Here is a 19,551-nt window from a genome sequence, read left to right on the forward strand (position 1 = left end):
GTAACTGAATTTGGTTGTCTTTGTTTCCAGGAGCTGAATGAAAACCAGAGCACACCTAAAAAAGAAAAGCAGGAATGGCTTTCAAAGCAGAAGGAGAATATACAACATTTTCAGGCAGAAGAAGAAGCTAATCTTCTTCGCCGTCAAAGGCAGTATCTAGAGCTAGAATGTCGTCGCTTCAAAAGAAGAATGTTACTTGGGCGACACAACTTGGAACAGGACCTTGTCAGGGAGGTATGTACATTTAAATGGTGTAATCAAATCTTTCAATGCTGGAAATTAAAACTTTTTTTGTTTTCAACAAGGTCTGACTCTGTAGGCCCTTCTGGCCCAAAACTCACTTTTAAGTTAAGCTTGCCTTTAACTTAATCTCCTGATTGTTAAAGTAAATTCTTTATTGATGAATTTCTTTTGAAGATTGAAAATCTTGCTGGGCGTGGTGAGCTATGCCTTTAAACCAAGTGGATTTCTGAGTTTGAGGTTGGTCTGATCTACTACATAGCAAGTACCAGGACAGCATGGGCTACATAGAGAAGCCCTGTCTTGAAAACTCACAAGAAAAAGAAAATTGAAAATTTTCACTTACTTCCAAATTTCTGCTCTGTACATGTATTCTCTGTACCTGAATTGCTATTGTACACATGTTCACAAGACCTCTTTTTTCCCTGTAATAGCACATGAGAGAAACCTTTGGGTTTTGTTTTGTTGTTTTGTTTTGTTGTCTTGTTTTTTCGAGACAGGGTTTCTCTGTATAGCCATGGCTGTCCTGGAACTCACTCTGTAGACCAAGCTGGCCTCGAACTCAGAAATCTGCCTGCATCATCTGCCTCCAAGAGTGCTGGGATTACAGGCGTGCACCACCACTGCCCGGCGAGAGAAACCTTTGAATACCAGTTTCTTTCTCTAGTAGTGCTCTGCTAGAACTGGAGAGATGGTTAAACAGTTAAGAGCACTGTCTGGTCTTCCAGAGGACCCAGGTTCAATTCCTAACACCTCCAGTGCCAGCTCAGCTATTTGTAGCTCCAGGGCATCTGGCACCTTAAGGCATACATGCAGGCAAAACACCAATGCGCATAAAATAAAAATAAATACATCTTTTAAAGTGTTCTGTTTTTTTCCCCATCTTATGTATACATGAAGACACAAATGCATAGTAACACATGCACCAACACCTTGGAGATCATTGTGTCTGTCTACCTCAATAGAACTGAGTTTGTGTAACGTCACAGACTTTTTTCAGTCTATAGCAGGCATTCAGTAAATAACTCACTAATAATATGTGAATGACAAAAATACCTATTTTTGAATATGAGAAAATAGATTTGGCAACTCTTATCTCATTGATCTGGAATGGGTACCATCAGGGGTATGTATTATCATTTAACATTTCTTGTTTGTTTTTTGTTTTGTTTTTTGAGACAGTTTCTTTGTCTAGGCCTGGCTGCTCTGGAACTCACTCTGAGATCCAGGCTGGCCTAAGAGATCTACCTGCCTCTGCCTCTTAAACCATTTAACACTTTTTTTTTGTTTTTGTTTTTGTTTTTTCGAGACAGGGTTTCTCTGTATAGCCCTGGCTGTCCTGGAACTTACTCTGTAGACCAGGCTGGCCTCGAACTCAGAAATCCGCCTGCCTCTGCCTCCCAAGTGCTGAGATTACAGGCGTGTGCCACCACTGCCCGGCTCGCCATTTAATACTTTTAATAATCATATTGATTATTACTTGAGTGAATGTTGTTAAAATGTGCTTTTATGTGTTTATTTTTGGGTGGACACATGCATATTCAGAGATAAGAGGAATGCTTATAGGAGTTAGTTGTATCCTCCTACCTTGTGGGTTGTGGAGACTGAACTTCAGGCTTGACAAGATACCTTTATGTTTTAAGGTATCTTGCCAGCCATACCAGCCGGGTTTCTTTTAAGATGGTGAAATCTGCTTGTCTTTGTTAACTGAGTAATGACATTAAAAGCTTGTGCCAGCCAGGCAGTGGTGGCACACACCTGTAATCCCAGCACTCTGGGAGGCAGAGGCAGGCGGATTTCTGAGTTTGAGGCTAGCCTGGTCTACAGAGTGAGTTCCAGGGCAGCCAGGGCTATACAGAGAAACCCTGTCTCGGAAAAAAAAAAAAAAATAAGTTGCACTAGATTAGAGTATAATGCTGTATGTTCCCAGAAGAAGTTTAGAGGCTGGGGAGATTGCTCAGCTCATGAAAGTATAGACTGCTCTTGTAGGAGACATGAGGATAGTTCTCAGAACTCACATGGGGGATGCAGGGGAGGCTTGTATTGGCCTAAGTCTTCAGCTTCTAGGGATATGATGCCTCTAGATTCAGGAACCTACACCCGAGTATCCATACCACACACAGACATGTATCCATGTCACTCAAGATACCTTTTTTAAAAAAAGGACATTTGAACTTAGCCAGAATGACACAGCACTTGGGAAGTAGGAGCAGGCAGATCTTTGAGTTCTATGACTCCCTGGATTACATAGTGAGACCTTGTCCCAAAAACAAAACAATTTAAATTAAACATACTGATTAGATTTAAGTTTAAAATTAATAAGAAAAAAGTTAACATCCAATTTTAGGTGTAGTTTAGTTGTTGTTAATGGGCATTGTTAGTACCATTCTTGAGCAGATGATTGAACTATAGCTTTTTATTGTAGTTTTTCAAGATGGGGTTTTGCTGTGTAGCCCTGTATGTCCTGGAACTCATTCTGTAGACCAGGCTGGCATCAAACTCAGAGATCTGCCTGCTTCTGCTTTGTCTGTGCTGGGGTCAGAGGCATGTGATACCACCACCTGGCTGAATTTTTAAAAATATACACAGAGGAACTAGCTGGTCCAGATGTTAAGAGAGCTGTCTTACCTCCAGTTTTTAACATCCATATTAGGCAACTCATTATAGCTTGTAACTCCAACTCCTGGGGTCTGACCACCTCCCCTCTCAGCGCATGCGTGCACATATACATACTTACAAATACACATAACTTAAAAATAAATATGCACATAAATGTTTACCTATGATATATATACATTGTGGCTTCTATCCTCGAAATAACAAGGAACCAGCTTAAATGCCTAGTCTTATAGAAATGGTTGAAAATTGTATCACAAAATGGTAGCTTTCATTAAAAATAAAATGTCTTGTGCTGGTTGTGGTGACACACACTTGTAATACCAGTACTTGAGAGGGAAAGATGAGAGATTTTTTTTTTTAAATGGCTATATCATAATTGAGATTATAAGATAAAGTGTGAAACATCTGTAAAAAACTGTTGGCCTTGAAGGAGAGGGTTTGCAGGACAAAGGGTGCCATTGATAGGTGTATTTACATACTTACTTTGTTCAGTGATTGTATGTGTATCATATGCCTGCAGTGACTAGAGGTGTCAGCTGCCCTAGAAGTAGAGGAGGCTGCGTGCTACTATGCAGGTGCTGAGAACTGAACCCAAGTCCTTTGCATGAGCAACAAATACTTAATAACTGAGTCATCTAAACAGTTCCCCTTTTTAATCTGGAGGATACATTTTGGTTTTTTTGAGACCTTGTTTCTGTGTAGCTCTGGCTATCCTGGAACTTGCTCTGTAGTCCAGGCTGGCTCAAACTCAGAAATCCATTCATCAGTGTCTGCTTCTGAGTGCTGGATGCATGCACCACTATACCCTTGGTTTGACAAAAATATTTTAAGAGAGTAATTTTAAATATTTTTATTTTATTATATTTTAGTTTAGAGACAGTTGTCTCACAATACAGCCCTGACCTAGAACTTGATATGTAGACATGACTAGACTTGATATCAAACCACTTCTGCCTCTCTAATTCTGTTATTACAGGTGTGAGCTACCATAACCAGCAAGTATAACATTTCTTTTTTTTCTTTGATTTTTTGTTTGCTTGATTTTTGTTTGTTTTTTATTTTTGTTTGTTTTTGTTTTTCAAGACAGGGTTTCTCTGTATAGCCCAGACTGTCCTGGAACTTACTCTGTAGACCAGGCTGGCCTCGAACTCAGAAATCTGCCTGCCTCTGTCTCCTGAGTGCTGGGTTTAAAGGCCTGCACCAGGCCTGGCTTTTAGACACTATTTTGTGCTATATATTATTCTAAGAAGTTTTTGATTAAGAATTTATTAAATTTATGTAATAGAACTAGTGGGAGGAAGAGTTCTTATCTTCAAATAATACTTGCACACACAAACAGACAAAAAAAAATCATGGGATCTTAGTATTTACTATGTAGCCATTGAAGCATTGGCTGTTCACATACATGATTTAGTGTTACTGATTTTTTGTTTTGTTTTGTTTTGTTTGTTTTTTTTAATGATTCTCCCCTTGGTTTGTAAAGCAATAAAATTGTCCTTTGTCTTTTGAATTGTATTTTAGGAGTTAAACAAAAGGCAGACTCAAAAGGACTTGGAACATGCAATGCTACTGCGACAGCATGAATCCATGCAAGAACTGGAGTTTCGCCACCTCAACACTATTCAGAAGATGCGCTGTGAGTTGATCAGACTGCAGCATCAAACTGAGCTCACTAACCAGCTGGAATACAATAAGAGAAGGGAACGGGAACTAAGGCGAAAACATGTCATGGAAGTTCGACAACAACCTAAGAGTTTGAAGGTACCGTTAATATAAGCTTCTTGACAGACATATTTTTAGACATTGGGAGGTTGACTTAGTCCTTTCGTTTTTAGCGTGCTTACTTGGGTTCATGTGTGGACTGCCTGTTGCTTCATTGTTTACTTGCATACTTTGTATCAACGAAAAAGAATCACCAGAAAATTTAACTACAGAAATTCTTTTAGAGATTTGTTTCTGTATTTTATGCATATGAGTGCTTTGTTTTCATGTATGCCTGCATACCAGAAAAGGCATCAGATAATGAGTTGCCTTGTGTGTGCTGAGAATTGAACTCACGACCTCTAGAAGAGTAGCCAGTGTGAGCCATCTCTCCAGCCTTGGGAATTCTTAATATTTTAAAAATATGCACAGTGGCCGGGGCGGTGATGGCGCACGCCTGTAATCCTAGTACTCTGGGAGGCAGAGGCAGGCAGATTTCTGAGTTCGAGGCCAGCCTGGTCTACAGAGTGAGTTCCAGGACAGCCAGGTCTATACAGAGAAGCCCTGTCTCAAAAAAACCAAATCCCAAAAACCAAAAAAAAAGAAAAAAAATGCACAGTGTCTGACATTGTAGTCTACAGGTCAACATGCTAGCCTGTTTCCTTTTGTTGTAAGTAACTCAGCCTGGGACTCCTAATTTCTTGAATAAATGTAAAAGTTCATTTAATTATATTTTACTATGGCACTGAATTGAACCTAGTGATTTGAGCTAGGCAGGTGCACTACCTCTTAACTAATCCCCAACTAAACTTTGTATTTTTTGACATGTATATTGACCTTACTTAATTTATGCCTGGCATTATTTATGATGTTGAAAATAATTTTAACATAGGTTCCATCTCAGTGTAAGTGAATATAGTCTCACTTTTATGCTGAACTAACTTAATACTTTATAGAAATATATCTCCTTTAGGGTATGTTTGTTTCTTTGTTTTTCAACACATGATTTTCTGGCTATCTGGAAGTTACTCTGCAGTCTTGAACTCAGAGATCCTCCTTCCTCTGCCTCCTGATTGGTGGGGTTAAATGTACACTTTCACATCCAGCTTAATAAAAAAAATGAATAAAACCTTATTTATTATATATAAGTACATATAATATTTATTATATATAAGTACATAGCTGTCTTCAAACACTCCAGAAGAGAGGGTATCAGATCTTGTGGTTGTGATGGTTGTGAGCCACCTTGTGGTTGCTGGAATTTGAACTCAGGACCTTCAGAAGAGCAATTGGTGCTCTTAACCACTGAGCCATCTCTCCAGCCCAAAGAAAACCTTGTTTGTTTGTTTGTTTGTTTGGGTTTTTTTTTCTTCCTAGACAGGGTTTCTCTGATAGCCCTGGCTGTCCTAGAACTCACTCTGTAGACCAGGCTGGCCTGTAACTCAGAAATCCACCTGCCTCTGCCTCCTAAGTGCTGGGATTAAAGGCATGTGCCACCACTGCTGATTGAATAAAACTTTTTTTTTTTTTTTTTTGCATTTATTATAGAGAAGTAGAGAGAGGGAGAAAGTAGACAAATAAACACTGACAAGCCATGGACAAACGGCTGTCCATGGCCGTGTGGAGAGAAGGGGGAAGAGAATGGGGAGTGGAGGGAAGCAAGGGAACAAGAGACAGGAAAGTAAGAGAGCAAGAGAGTAAAAAGCCGAATAAAACCTTTTTAAAGGCAAGGTCTTGCCATGTTTCTATCAAAAGTATTTGATGAGTTTGTTTGTTTTACTCCAAAGTAGTTGTCCCTGCCTTGCACTGTAGCTTTTATTAGACTATTAAAAGAATAGTTAACTGACCTTAAGATTTTCTTCAGATGTTAATAAAGTAAACCATTACTGCCGATTGCACATGTGCCCTATATTTCTAGCACTGAGTAGACTAAAGCACAAAGGAATTCAAGGACAACTACATCAGATCAAAACTTTGTTTCAGAATAAAACGGTTTTATAAGGGCTGGGAAAGTGAATTAATGGTAGAGTGTTGTCATGATGCAGCAGGTTTGGACATAGTATTATAGGACGAAGAGAATGAATCATTGCTCTACTTACTCTCTTAAAAGACAGTTGTAATAATTATTCACTATTGACATTTCAAAATTAACCTGAAGTTTTGTACATAGATACCACAGAAAGTAGGATCTATTATAGATTGTGGTTAGGGTTGAGATTATAATGGAACAAAGAGAAAAAGAAATTGGAGTGAAGTGTTCTACGTGACCAAAGAAACCTGTTTTATTTTCTGTCTCATATATCTGGTAAAACTTTAGCTTGTCAGTGTTTATAACTACCATATTTAATTTATGAGATAGTATTTAAGTTTGTTTAAGTCATGAATATTTGCCAGATGAAAAAAAAAATACCTGCAATTTTATCATATAACTGTGGTTTTCTTCCTGGCTTCATATATAGGTTTATAGGTGTTAGTAGACACTATACCAATTTCTATATGTTAAGACATACACTCATCCTGCCCCCGCTTTTCTTTTTTCCTTCCAGTCTAAAGAACTCCAAATAAAAAAGCAGTTTCAGGATACCTGCAAAATTCAAACCAGACAGTACAAAGCATTAAGGAATCACCTACTGGAGACTACACCAAAGAGTGAGCACAAAGCTGTTCTGAAAAGACTCAAGGAGGAACAGACTCGGAAGTTAGCCATCTTGGCTGAGCAGTATGATCATAGCATTAATGAAATGCTCTCCACACAAGCTGTGAGTTTGCTTTGTTTAGGCAAAACAAATTTAATGCCCCTTTCTTATTACCACCCAAATGAAATCCTGGCAATTGAAAGATAAATGGAATGATAACTCTTTAATAATAGCCCAGGAAAAAATAGTAGTCATCCATATTCTTCCTATTCTTAGCATTGTTTGGGAAAGCATGGTGTACTTAGAATTTCACTGATAAAATTTAGATATAAGAGTCTATGATGGCTTCCTACAGGTGTGGATTCTAACAGCTTATCAAGATCAAATGAGTAAGGAGGGAGGTGGTACACACACCTTTAATGCCAGCACTGGAGAAACAAAGGCAAGCACAGCTCTCAGTTTGAGGCCAGCGTGGGCTATAGAGTGTCTTTCAGGACAACCATGGCTATACAGAGACATAAACCTTGTCTCAAAAATCAAGGGTGTGGGGGAGATCAGATGAGTAAACTGTAAGCAAAATTCTTTGAATAGGAATCTAAATGGTTACCTCGGAGGGCATAGATGAAATACTGTGCAAGTATTTTCTTAAAGGGCAGAATAGTAAATATTTTAGACTTTGCAGATCAGGAGGTAAAATGTAGGATGTTGTATAGGCACTTCTAACTATTACAAATGTAGCCACATCAAAATGTTAAAACCCACTTTTAGATATTGGACTGAACAAAGATAAACAGCTTGTGTGCTGTGCTTGTTGACTGTGTCCTGCAGTTATTTCCACTAGGGAAGGAGAGATTGAACACTTTGTTACCCAAAAATATTCTAGGTTTTTCTTAAGAAAAAGCATAGTTGGGACTGGAGAGATGGCTCAGCAGTTAAGAGCTGACTGCTCTTCTGAAGGTCCTGAGTTCAAATCCCAGCAGCCACATGGTAGCTCACAACCATCTGTAATGGGATCTGATGCCCTCTTCTAGGGTGTCTGAAAACAGCTACAGTGTACTTACATGAAAAAAGCTACAGAAAGAGCACTTTAAAAAGGAAAAGAAAAGAAAGAAACAAACAAAAGAAAAGAAAGAAGAAAGAGCAAAGACATCCAGGCATTTGCAGAAAAGTTTAGGATAGGACCTTTTGTCATATAATATTGGTTATTATCTTTCTCTTTTAGGGTGTTCATGCTAGGCTACAAGAAAGAAGTTATATAGCATAAAAAAATGTAGTCTGTCTTCTCTTTTCTGTAAGTCATGAATGGATGTATCAGTTTCTCTTCTTTCTCTTAGTTGCGTTTGGATGAAGCACAGGAAGCAGAATGCCAGGTTTTGAAGATGCAGCTGCAGCAGGAACTGGAGCTGTTAAATGCATATCAGAGCAAAATCAAGATGCAGGCTGAGGCCCAACATGATCGAGAACTTCGAGAGCTGGAACAGAGGGTCTCCCTTCGCAGAGCACTCTTAGAGCAAAAGGTATAGATAATAGGAGGAAGAGAGCTGTTGTAGTACTTGTTTTTGATCAAAAGAACTAAATGTATATATGTGTCCATAAGCTTGGATTGGGTTGGGGCGTATTTTCTTTCATTGTATATGTATGATGCGTGTATGGTATGTGTGTACATGTGCGTGTGAACCCAGGCTCACAGCTTTTTTTTTTTTTTTAAGATTTATTTATTTTATGAATATACTGGTTGTCTTCAGACACACCAGAAGAGGGCATCAGATCCTATTACAAATGGTTGTGAGCCACCATGTCATTGCTGGAAATTGAACTCAGGACCTCTGGAAGAGTAGTCAGTGCCTTAGTGCCTTTAACCGCTAAGCCATCTCTCCAACCTGGTTCACAGCTTTTATTTTAATTTTTGGGCATGAAGATTGAGCTTAAGATACCACACTTGCAAGACAAGAACTCTACTGATATCAGCAGGGCTTATATTTCTTTCATAATGTTTTTTTAGTTCTAGTTTGTTAGGTTTGTTGTTGTTTTTTCAAGAATTCAGTAATGAACTTTTAATTTTTATTTATTTTTTTGTTTTGTTTTGAAGACAAGGTCTCACTATATAGCTCTAGCTATCTTGGAACTCACTATGTAGACTAAGCTGGCCTCAAATTCACTGAAATCCACCTGCCTTTGCTTCCTAGTCCTGGGATTAAAGTCATATACCACTGTGCTCAATAATAAATGAAATTTAAAACTCAGAGGAATATAATTAATGGGTAGATATGAGCCATTCGAAGACTAAGGGTTGGGACCTTCGAGGTACTAGGTACAGAGGAGCTGCTGAAACAACTCAGTGATCTGAAGATGGAGCTCTCTCATGTACTCAAGTTCATACATATCGCTGTGTTCAACCACCCAAGATCTGAGTTGTCCATAAATCCATCATTCATGTTCTCACTAGCATTAAGCAAGACTCAGAAAGAAAACCACAGAAAATGCAATGCAATGGGGACAAACTCTTGGACCTGTGGCCCAAGAAGGAATATGAGCCATGTATCACTGACTCAGCACAAACAAGGAGAACCTGAAGATGAGCAAGCAGTAGCTGTAACTGCCGTGCAAGTGCTTTATCAAGGCCCAAGGTGTCACAATAAAACAAACACATGAGCCGGACGGGCGGCATGAAGCCATAATCTCAGCCCTTGGGGTGTGGAGGCAAGAAGATAGGAGTTCAAACTCATCTTTGCCTATATAATTTTGAGGCCAACCTCGGTTATATGAAATCTTGTGTCAATACAACCAGAAAGAATATAAAGCTATATGAACACTATTGGATTATGAGACGAGGAATGCTAGCTCCATTTCCTTTTTTTTTTTTTCTCTTTTTTTTTTCTTCTTTTTTTGAGAGAGGGAGTGACAGGGTTTCTTTGTGTAGCCAAAGAAAAGGAGCACACCAGTGGTGGTACACAACTTTAATCCCAGCACTGAACTGGCAGAAGCAGGCAGATCTCTGTAAGTTCGAGGCCAGCCTATTTTACCAAGCTAGTTCCAGGACAGCTAGTGCTATACAAGAAGGCCGGTCTTGAAAAACCAAGATAATTTAATAATAATTATGATGGTGATGATGATGATGTAGTATCCATAAAATATCTGTTGATTATCTTGAGTAGTTATTGCTACTTTAGTTGAAACATAAAATGATCTTTTTGCTCCCTTTTCCTATCTTGATAGATTGAAGAAGAGATGTTGGCTTTGCAGAATGAACGAACAGAACGAATACGTAGCCTGCTTGAGCGTCAAGCCAGAGAAATTGAAGCATTTGACTCTGAAAGCATGAGATTAGGTTTTAGTAACATGGTCCTTTCTAATCTCTCCCCTGAGGCATTCAGCCACAGCTACCCAGGAGCTTCTAGTTGGTCTCACAATCCTACTGGAGGTCCAGGACCTCACTGGGGTCATCCCATGGGTGGCACACCACAAGCTTGGGGTCATCCGATGCAAGGTGGACCCCAACCATGGGGTCATCCCTCAGGGCCAATGCAAGGGGTACCTCGAGGTAGCAGTATGGGAGTCCGCAATAGCCCCCAGGCTCTGAGGCGGACAGCTTCTGGGGGACGGACGGAACAGGGCATGAGCAGAAGCACGAGTGTCACTTCACAAATATCCAATGGGTCACACATGTCTTACACATAATAATTGAAAGTGGCAATTCCGCTGGAGCTGTCTGCCAAAAGAAACTGCCTACAGAAATCATCACAGCAGCCTCCTCACTTGGGTACTACCGTGTGGAAGCTGTACATATGGTATATTTTATTCGTCTTTGTAAAGCGTTATGTTTTGTGTTTACTAATTGGGATGTCATAGTATTTGGCTGCCGGGGTTTTTGTGGTCGGCTTTTGTTTTTATTTTAACTTTTGGAAAAATTTTAAAGTGGAAATAGATAAATATTTCATGTATGTGGCAAAAAAAAAATTGGCTTAATTAGAAGGGGTATTATCTGAACAATATAAAAATAAAATGAAGCAAACTAATCTGAATCATCACTTTAGGGTATCCATAGCCTAAGAAATTTGTTGGAAGATCTAAAGCCTTCCTTCATATTCCAAACTCTGTGAGTCACTGACAGCAGGCAGCATCCATGCTGAAACACATTCTTACTGAAATATACCTCCACTCCTCACCAGTGTGTTTTCTTTATTTATGAATTGATCTGATTTCTCAACCTCATTTGGACTAAAAGAGACCATGAACATTAAAAGATTGCATTTACCTTTTCAGTGGTAGAAAATCATTTAGTTCTTTGCTAAGTGCTTCAGAAGTTTGTCAGATTTTGTAGGTTGTATCATAAGATGGAGTTGCTTAAGGAGATCATAAGCTGTATGGCTATTGCACTAACAAACCTGTGAGCTTTCAGAGAGAAAACCTAGAGGGCCAGAGGGCACCCTGAAAATTCCTGTGATAGGAATGTACAGCAGGGAGAAGGAGATAAAGCCTATATAGCCTGACATTTTGTTTCTTGAACAATATCTCATCTGACCCAAACTGTAAGACCCTAAAACAGCACCTTTGCTTTGTTTGTACAAAAATGAAGACATATAGCCAACATAAAGCAAATGCCAGAGGTATTGAATGATGCCAATTTGTGAACTGCCATCTGTTAAAATATTCATCACACTACATAGACATAATTTTATTATCCCCTTTTTAGCTTATGGGATTTCCTGTTTACAAATAGCAATAGTCAATTATTTAAATACTTAGTTGCCACCAGGAGTCACTGAGCCAATGACTACCAGCTGCTGACTAATCTTCACACTGTAGTTATTGCTTCATTTGTAGGTCCTCTGTGCTTAATCGCTGTTTTTGTTGCTGTAGTACCTTACAAATCCTTAATTCATTGAGACGTAGTGACCATCTGAGTTCATGTTAATATCACATAATAGCAAATTCCCTTTCAGAAGTCTCTAGCTTTAGTGCTAAAATACTACTGAGAAAGAAACTAGGTAGTTTGCTGAATGAAAGAAAACAAAAATTGAAGATATTATATAGTGGTCAGGAACCACTAACATCTGGGGAGTATGCTTTATCTGTTCTTCAATGAAGGATCACTCCAGTGGTCTTCATCAACATTAGTTAATATCCTATTGTTTGTGTGGAGCCTGAGTTGGTGGTATCCTAGGGCCAATGCCCTCTTTTAGTGAGAGGCCAGAGTTTATTTTATAAGTTATTGTCCTGCTCCCTTTTCATTTGTATTGAGCTCTTGCTACTAACTTTGGGTCCTGCTTTTCATTTAGGTAGAAGGTAAGCATTCTCTTCATCATAATTAGAACAAAACTAGTGACCAAATTGTCATCTGCTACTGTGGAAGTTCTTGGTTTTCTTAACCACATCTCATGTCTTGTCCAGATAATGTCAGTCCATTCTCCATGACTTACCCCCTTCAGAAGTTTTTGACACTAATTAAAAGAAAAATTAGAATAGGGTGTGGTAGCAAATGCCTATAACCCCAGCATTTAGGAGGCAGGGTTGGAAACTCAGGTTCAAGGCTGCCTTCAAGTGTCTCAAGAAAGGTCACACAAACTTCTAGGGACAGTTTTAAATATATTCCCCATCCATTTTTTGAGGTAAACTTAACTTGCTATAGCTAATAAAAAGGGCTTTTCTTTTAGGTTTTTTTGTTTTTGGTTTTTTTTTGTTGTTGTTGTTGTTGTTGTTGTTCAAAATACTATTAAAGAGTTTCAAACAAATTGAGAATTATCTGTTTGGAGGAAATAAGGGAAAGCTTTAGAGATTAGTAGGCCATTCAAAACTATAAAAGAATATCATCTTTAAAAACCATTCTGGCAACTATCTGCTACCAGAAGGTTGAATTGAGAAAGCATATCAGATGTGTGCAAGACATTTCTTCAAACTACTACCAAAAACACATTTTATCACCCATTGTCACTTGGTCAAATTTAGTTACTGAGTCCATTTTGATAATAATGCACTCATACTAGTTTGATTGAATACTATCTGTCCTGTCCAATAAGGATTTCTAATTGTGTGGCACCCAGTTCTTCCATGTAGGTCATTATAACCTGAATTATACCATCAATTGAGTTAAAATGCGTGAAGTTGCACAATGATTAAAATGAATAGGTTTGTGTTTATAACCTATAATAACTCTAGTGGAATCATGTACACAGCAGGAATTGACACAGTAAAAACTGGTAGCAGGAAATTTTGACAGCGTTTGAAATGCCTTGAAAATCAGGGCAGGTACTTTATGAGGGGGAAAAAAAAACAAAAATGTCAACATTTGGCCAAATTAATACTACCTCCTCCCCAGTGATTGGTATTCACTCATTATATATGTGTTTAAGAAAATGAAAGCATGGAGAATTTGTTTAGCACACCAGAAGTTGTAGATCTATATCTGGTATCCAGAACCCGACGGGGAGATGGTTCTTGTTCTCCCTTTTTTTGGGTCAGCATTTTAAAAATGCAAAGCCTCATATGTTGAGACATTTTATTCCTAATTAGATTCCCTGCCCTTTGCACATAACTTTTCTTTTAAACTTAGTTCTAACCCTAAATTTTGACATCAGAAAGTGTTTGCACTGTATAAACAATGTTAGCTGAAAGCATGTTTATTTTTTTTAAAGAGCTTCTGCTCTTCTGCACATTTCCATATCTAGAGATGAAGAGTCCTGAATTTGAAGTCACACCCACAGGTGAAACACAGCCTGAAGTCAAGGCCTTGCTAGTAAGTGGAGCTTTGTACATAGTCATTATGATTTTTTGGCTGCCCGGACATCAAGTAAACATAACACTAAAGAAACTGTCTGGAGATCCCATTCTGCTACTACTACTAATTTTTCTGTACATCCTTTTCAAAAATTGAAAACTTTTTCAGATCATAAGGCAGAATTTAGTAATTTTGTGCTTCTGTAAATGTCTAGCATTTTAAACATAGATAACATTGTTTTGGACACTGGAATAATATGATTTATTTTCACCTATAAAAATGACTTTATTGTACTTGAACACCTTTGCATTTCTCCATTTGTGCCATTTACAAGTGGAAATAAATTTTATTATACCATGATCTACTGGCGTTTTAAAACTGTTACATGTGCACATTTTGGGTATAGCTATTTTCATTTGTATGTATATATTGTATATACATATGAGTGTCTATATGTGTGTATAGATGGATTGGTATAACTCATTCTAAACATGTATGCCAGGGCTCTAGTTTTATTGTTCCCATACCACCCACCCTCCAGCCCCATGTTACAGCAAGACTGTGTGGTATTAAAGAGTGAGTATTCTGGGTTGGTACTTAAGAGAGGGTGATAAGTAGATGCAATCTCTTTTCCCCCTTAGCACTTGTATGGATGAGGAGAAGGTTAGGTAAAGTATGAAACTATAAATTACAGTGCAGTAAATTGTGCTAGGGAAGAAGCCAGTTACTGTTTAAGTTTGTTTTACAATGCAATAACTAAAAGATGCAAGCTGCAGAGAAAAATGAACTCTGCAAAGAACACTGGTAGTAATCATTCTGCAAAGGTTAAGAGAGCCACTGAGTCACAGTCTTCATGGACTTTTTGGATTTCTTAGTGTTGGTACCGTGATTCTCATTTACTTTTTACTCTTAATACTAATACTTGCGTGTTTTACTGAGGATCAAAACTGCCAAGAAAGAAATTACAACTAAAACATATCTAAGGTTCCTAAACTGTAAAATGAGCAGGAGATGATCATTGGGAGAGAAAGTATACTGGTTGGAAGGGAGGGCTGTCTCCTTTTAACTTCTTGTTGCTAATAATAAGTTCTTTATGCACCTTCTACCCCTTCTGAGCCACTACCATTCAAGCAGAGATTTGGTCTAACACAACACACCTTTCTTACTTTTGCTTCTTTTCTTTTGAGACACGTACCCTTTCTGATTGGATAATTGATGTTTAGCCAAGGCTGCCCTCAAATTCCTAGCAATCTTTCTGTAAGCCTCTCAAGTACTGGACATTACAGGCATGAACCACCATGCCTATAACCTATAGGCACAGCAACCCATCCTTTTGTAGGTTTTATAGTTCTCCATTTATCTCGTGTTCAGAATGTGAAGTGTCCTAATGTGTGTTAAAGTTAGAAAATAATATATTTAAGGTATATTAAGTATGAATCTGCTATAATGATGAAAGAAATTCTCACTTCTTAAATAGTCTTTCAAGGAGCATTGGGCTGTCATCTTCGAGCTGCTTATCAAAATACAGATCATTATTGAATATAAAAAATTTCTGTTTTATTTTGTCCCTAATAACAGGAGATTCCCTTCCATGGTTTTAGCATTGCCTTTTTAAAAAGGCACTCACCCTGAGTTGTTAAGAACTGGAAATTTCCCACCCTCAGATTCCTTCAAGGATGAAGAGTGTTCTGTACCCTCAGCATATGTGCCTCTTGTATGCAAGGACTACTGATTGAAGTCTGTTTTGCTGTCTGGTTATGTCGTCTGCACTTTTATGAAATCACTACAGTAGATCTACGTTGGAAATAATTTGTAAAGAAATTTTTATTAAACACTGTAGAAAAAGTGAAGCTGAGAACTCTTTTGTGCATTTATATTTCCTACTGAATTCTGGTAGGCCACTTTAAAGTTGTATTGACTTTTTTTCCTCTTTGATTATATTCAGATTTCCAAGCAAGTGCTGGCCTTCAGATCATAAGTGTAAGAAATATGCATCATATCTGCCTATTGCAGGCTTCTGAAACTTGCACTGCCCATCCATGCAAAAATAAATATCTTAAATAAAAGCAGAGAGCAAAAACTGGGGAGCCATGTACTATGTCACCACATTTGTTAACTGTTTCCAGCAATCCAAACTGGGGTTGTGTGTGTGTGTGTGTGTGTGTGTGTGTGTTTGTGTATGTGTATTGGGGGGTTTTGTTTTTCTTTGCTTCTAAATACACAAGGGGTTCTTCTTTAAATAGAGGAAAAGTTTAATCCTCTCCAGCCGGATGCCCACTGGATATAATAATATTAACATCTGTAGGTAGTTGGAAGTATAGAGAGAAGGTAAGATTTCTCAATGAATGAAAGGGTGTCTTGATGCTCAAGAGTCCCCACCCCCAAAGTACGGGTAATTCAACCTGCACAGTTTCCTTTTCACTCGTAGTTTAACAATTATGAGCGAAAAATCATGTAATTATCTGTAAATATGTAGCTAACAAATTGACCTAGTTTCTGTACTTTTTTTGGTTTTGTATTAAAGGTTATAGGTCTGTGCCAGCTTAGAGAGGAGTTGCTGTCATTGCTAGTTGTGCTTCTAGCATTTAACCTTGAAACCATCCTAGGTGACATTTTAGAATTAATGCTTAAGTGTTGTTAAATGGGGACATGGAGCTTAATCATTGGTCAGGTTTGAAATCCTTTGAAGCTAAGTAATTTTATTTAATATGATTACATGTTGTCATAAGTGAGGTGTAGGGAGTCTCCCTCTCCCAGTGGCCATGTTTACAGAGTGTTGTCTGTAAAGTGCAAGTGTGTTAATGTTCATGTAAATTATGCAGGTGGTAACTTTATGGTTTGGGACTGTTTATGGGCTCTTTTAACTGAATTTTCAAATGAAATGAACTATGCTTATTGCTGGCACATTGATCCCATTTCTGGAACATTTCCTACTTCCAGAATTCCGTATGTTCCTTAGACATTACCCCCACTTAACCTCCCTTCCTCTGATATGCCTTGTAGCTAAGATTTAAAAGACTGTTGAACATAGATGAGGGGAATGCATTTCTTAAAAATCCATGAACCCTCAATTGTATGCTTTCAGTATTGTGTTACATGTTTCTATGGCAACTTTGAAGTCAGTGGTTTAGAAATGAGATACCAATGTTAATGAAAAGTATGTACTCTTTGCTTTTGCATGGCTTGGCTTAGTATCCAAGGTATATTAGAGCCACTTGAAAGCATGAAGACCAGTTATATGGAAACAGGTTTCTCTCAGTGGCCCATTTTGCTTTTTCTTAGCCCTCAAATACATTGCCTCGGCATGAACATTATTGTTAATATAAATTGCACATGGTCATCGAGCGAATTATAAAGTTTTGAAAAGATGCAGCTGCCCAGTATTTACAGTTTTGGTTGGTCTCTATCTCCAATAACAGTGTAGGTGTTAGGACCCTTGTGGCCCTTCTTGGGGTCAGTTTATCGGTTTATCAAGGAGGGCATTGGCTACCCCTGAGGTATTGCCACGCTGTTGTCTTTGCTGCCCGTTCAATCCACATGTGCTGTTGTCCTTCTTCACTCCATACTCCATACTCTGAAAGAAACCATCACCCTTCCTTTTTTTTTTTTTTTTTTTTTGGTCTTTTATTACACATTAAATGAGAATTGTGCCTATTTAGATTGCCCCTCCAGTTAAATACATCTGTAATCCAAGCCAGAGATAAGATGGAAGAACATTTTTTTTCAAGTTTACTTGGCCAATAACTTATCTAACAAACTGTTTTACCACATTGTCTTGACACTTGATAGAAGAGCCTATTAGGAGTCACCGTGGTTTCGTAGAGTAAAACTCAAGTGAGGAGGGATGTGTGGGGTTTCCATCAGGACGTAATTTTGTTCTTGGTTTACTCTTTATGATCCTTCTCTGCTAGTTTAGGATAGTTTTGTTTTTTTTTAATTTTTTTTTAGGGAAATTTTTACAAAATAATGGTCTGATGTAAATACCATTTTAAAGTACACTGCACATAACTCCCTAGGCTGTTCCAACCTGACTATTTGTAAATGCTTTAGAGTTTTTAAATTAACACTTCTGTTGCTAAATACTATTTATGTAAGTCTGAAAAGGTTTTTAACCCATATACAACATTTAAATAATGCAGGTTATTATGAGCAAGTTAGCTTTGAGAACCCCTCCTTTTAGTATATGAAAAAGCCTAATGCGCATTAATAAGGTCAGAGAGACTATGAGAAATATGTATAGTGTATATTTTAAACAGCTTTGCTTGTATTGTGAAGATTTAAGAACAAACTTGAGATGTTTAAACTATTAACACAGTTTTAACATAAGTTATCCCACTGGGTTTAAAAGCATCTTGAATGTATAACCCTCTGTAACCCAGGCTGGTTTTTGCTTTTACTGAACCATCCAAACCTTATTTATATTTTTAGTTTTGTGTACTCATTTTTTTTTGTTTTCCTCAAACAGCATGTTGTTGTTGAGGTTTTTTGTTTTGTTTTTGTTTGGGGTTTTTTTTTTTTTTTTTTTTTTGCACATGTAGAAATTTTTTAAAAGAAGGAAATTAATACATGATTTTTCTCTAGATTTTCCTCAGTCTTTGTACTAACCTCTTAAAAACCGTGGCATTCCATTTGCTTTATTTGTGCAAATGCCAGGGTTGGTTTTTATTTTTATTTTTGCTATTTACCTAAAAGAGAGAGAGAGAGAGACAATGCTTCAGTCAATTGCTTTTTTATTTAAAATTTAAAGAAAAAAAAAGAAAAAAAAAAGCTGTAACCTTATCATTTCTGAGTAGACCATTGAGAGAAATGCACACCTGTCAGCCCAGGACCAGCTTTGGTGGCTAAAGGGAATATTTTAACTACCCAAGATGTTCTGTACAAAACATGGTATATGTTATCCACAGTCCATTTCAGATATTCCCACAAGTCAGGTCCAGTTAAATGAGGGTTATCAGCTAACTGATATGTTATCATTGAGGTTCGTCAATGAATTTGTACATTTCTAGTTCCCTTTGCTGAAGGGAAAAATGATGATTTTGCAAGACCTAGATTTTGGCTTGGTTTCTTGCCTCCTTTTTTGGCAGCCTTCATCTTTTCCTAAAGCCCTTGAGCCTGTAGGGTTTTCATAGTGGACAAAGGACTTAAATGGTCTTTTAAAACTGGGATAGTTTTGGGGGAAAGGGCAAGAGATTATCATATTGAACAGTATCCCAATACTTTTAACAGTGGATAATATTGAGTAAACCCGGTCCTTTCAATTTTTAGACTAAACAGATGCCCACAGTGGAGGCTTACCAAAGGCTGCAATGAGGAAGAAGCCTCCCCTCACTGTCAGCACCGGCTGAGAAGGTGACTGTGCAGGTGTGCATTTTCCTTTTGGTAGCAATGGTCCACAGCACTAACTGGTAAGGCTTATTGTACAGTACATTGTCAGTACTCTTCTGGTTCAGCATACCTTATAGTTCGTATATAACCTGGAGTCATTGTATAGATTGTGCATTTAAAGCTGTTACCAAGTTGTCAGAACTTTAAGAACGAAAACAGGTCATATGTAATATTTTGTTTGTAAGTATCCTTTGTATCATAGCAAAGGAAATGTTTAAAAGATCAGCTGTAATAAAAGTAATTTTAGTACACAAA

The 19,551-nt window shown here is 37.9% G+C and overlaps 1 protein-coding gene across 5 annotated transcripts in view; it reads left to right on the forward strand.

Moving 5' to 3' along the window:
• Taok1 (TAO kinase 1) overlaps nt 1-19,551 on the forward strand; it is an 80,249-nt gene extending 60,698 nt beyond the window's left edge. For all 5 annotated transcript variants that reach the window (XM_052197620.1, XM_052197619.1, XM_052197616.1 and 2 more), the window contains 5 exons: nt 31-234; nt 4,381-4,620; nt 7,107-7,319; nt 8,531-8,713; nt 10,413-19,551. In XM_052197620.1, coding sequence (XP_052053580.1) covers nt 31-234; nt 4,381-4,620; nt 7,107-7,319; nt 8,531-8,713; nt 10,413-10,874 — 1,302 coding nt within the window. In that variant the 3' untranslated portion in view covers nt 10,875-19,551. The remainder of the gene's footprint in view (nt 1-30; nt 235-4,380; nt 4,621-7,106; nt 7,320-8,530; nt 8,714-10,412) is intronic.

The sequence above is a fragment of the Apodemus sylvaticus genome, chromosome 10 (assembly GCF_947179515.1).
Source record: "Apodemus sylvaticus chromosome 10, mApoSyl1.1, whole genome shotgun sequence".
NCBI classification, from domain to species: domain Eukaryota; kingdom Metazoa; phylum Chordata; class Mammalia; order Rodentia; family Muridae; genus Apodemus; species Apodemus sylvaticus.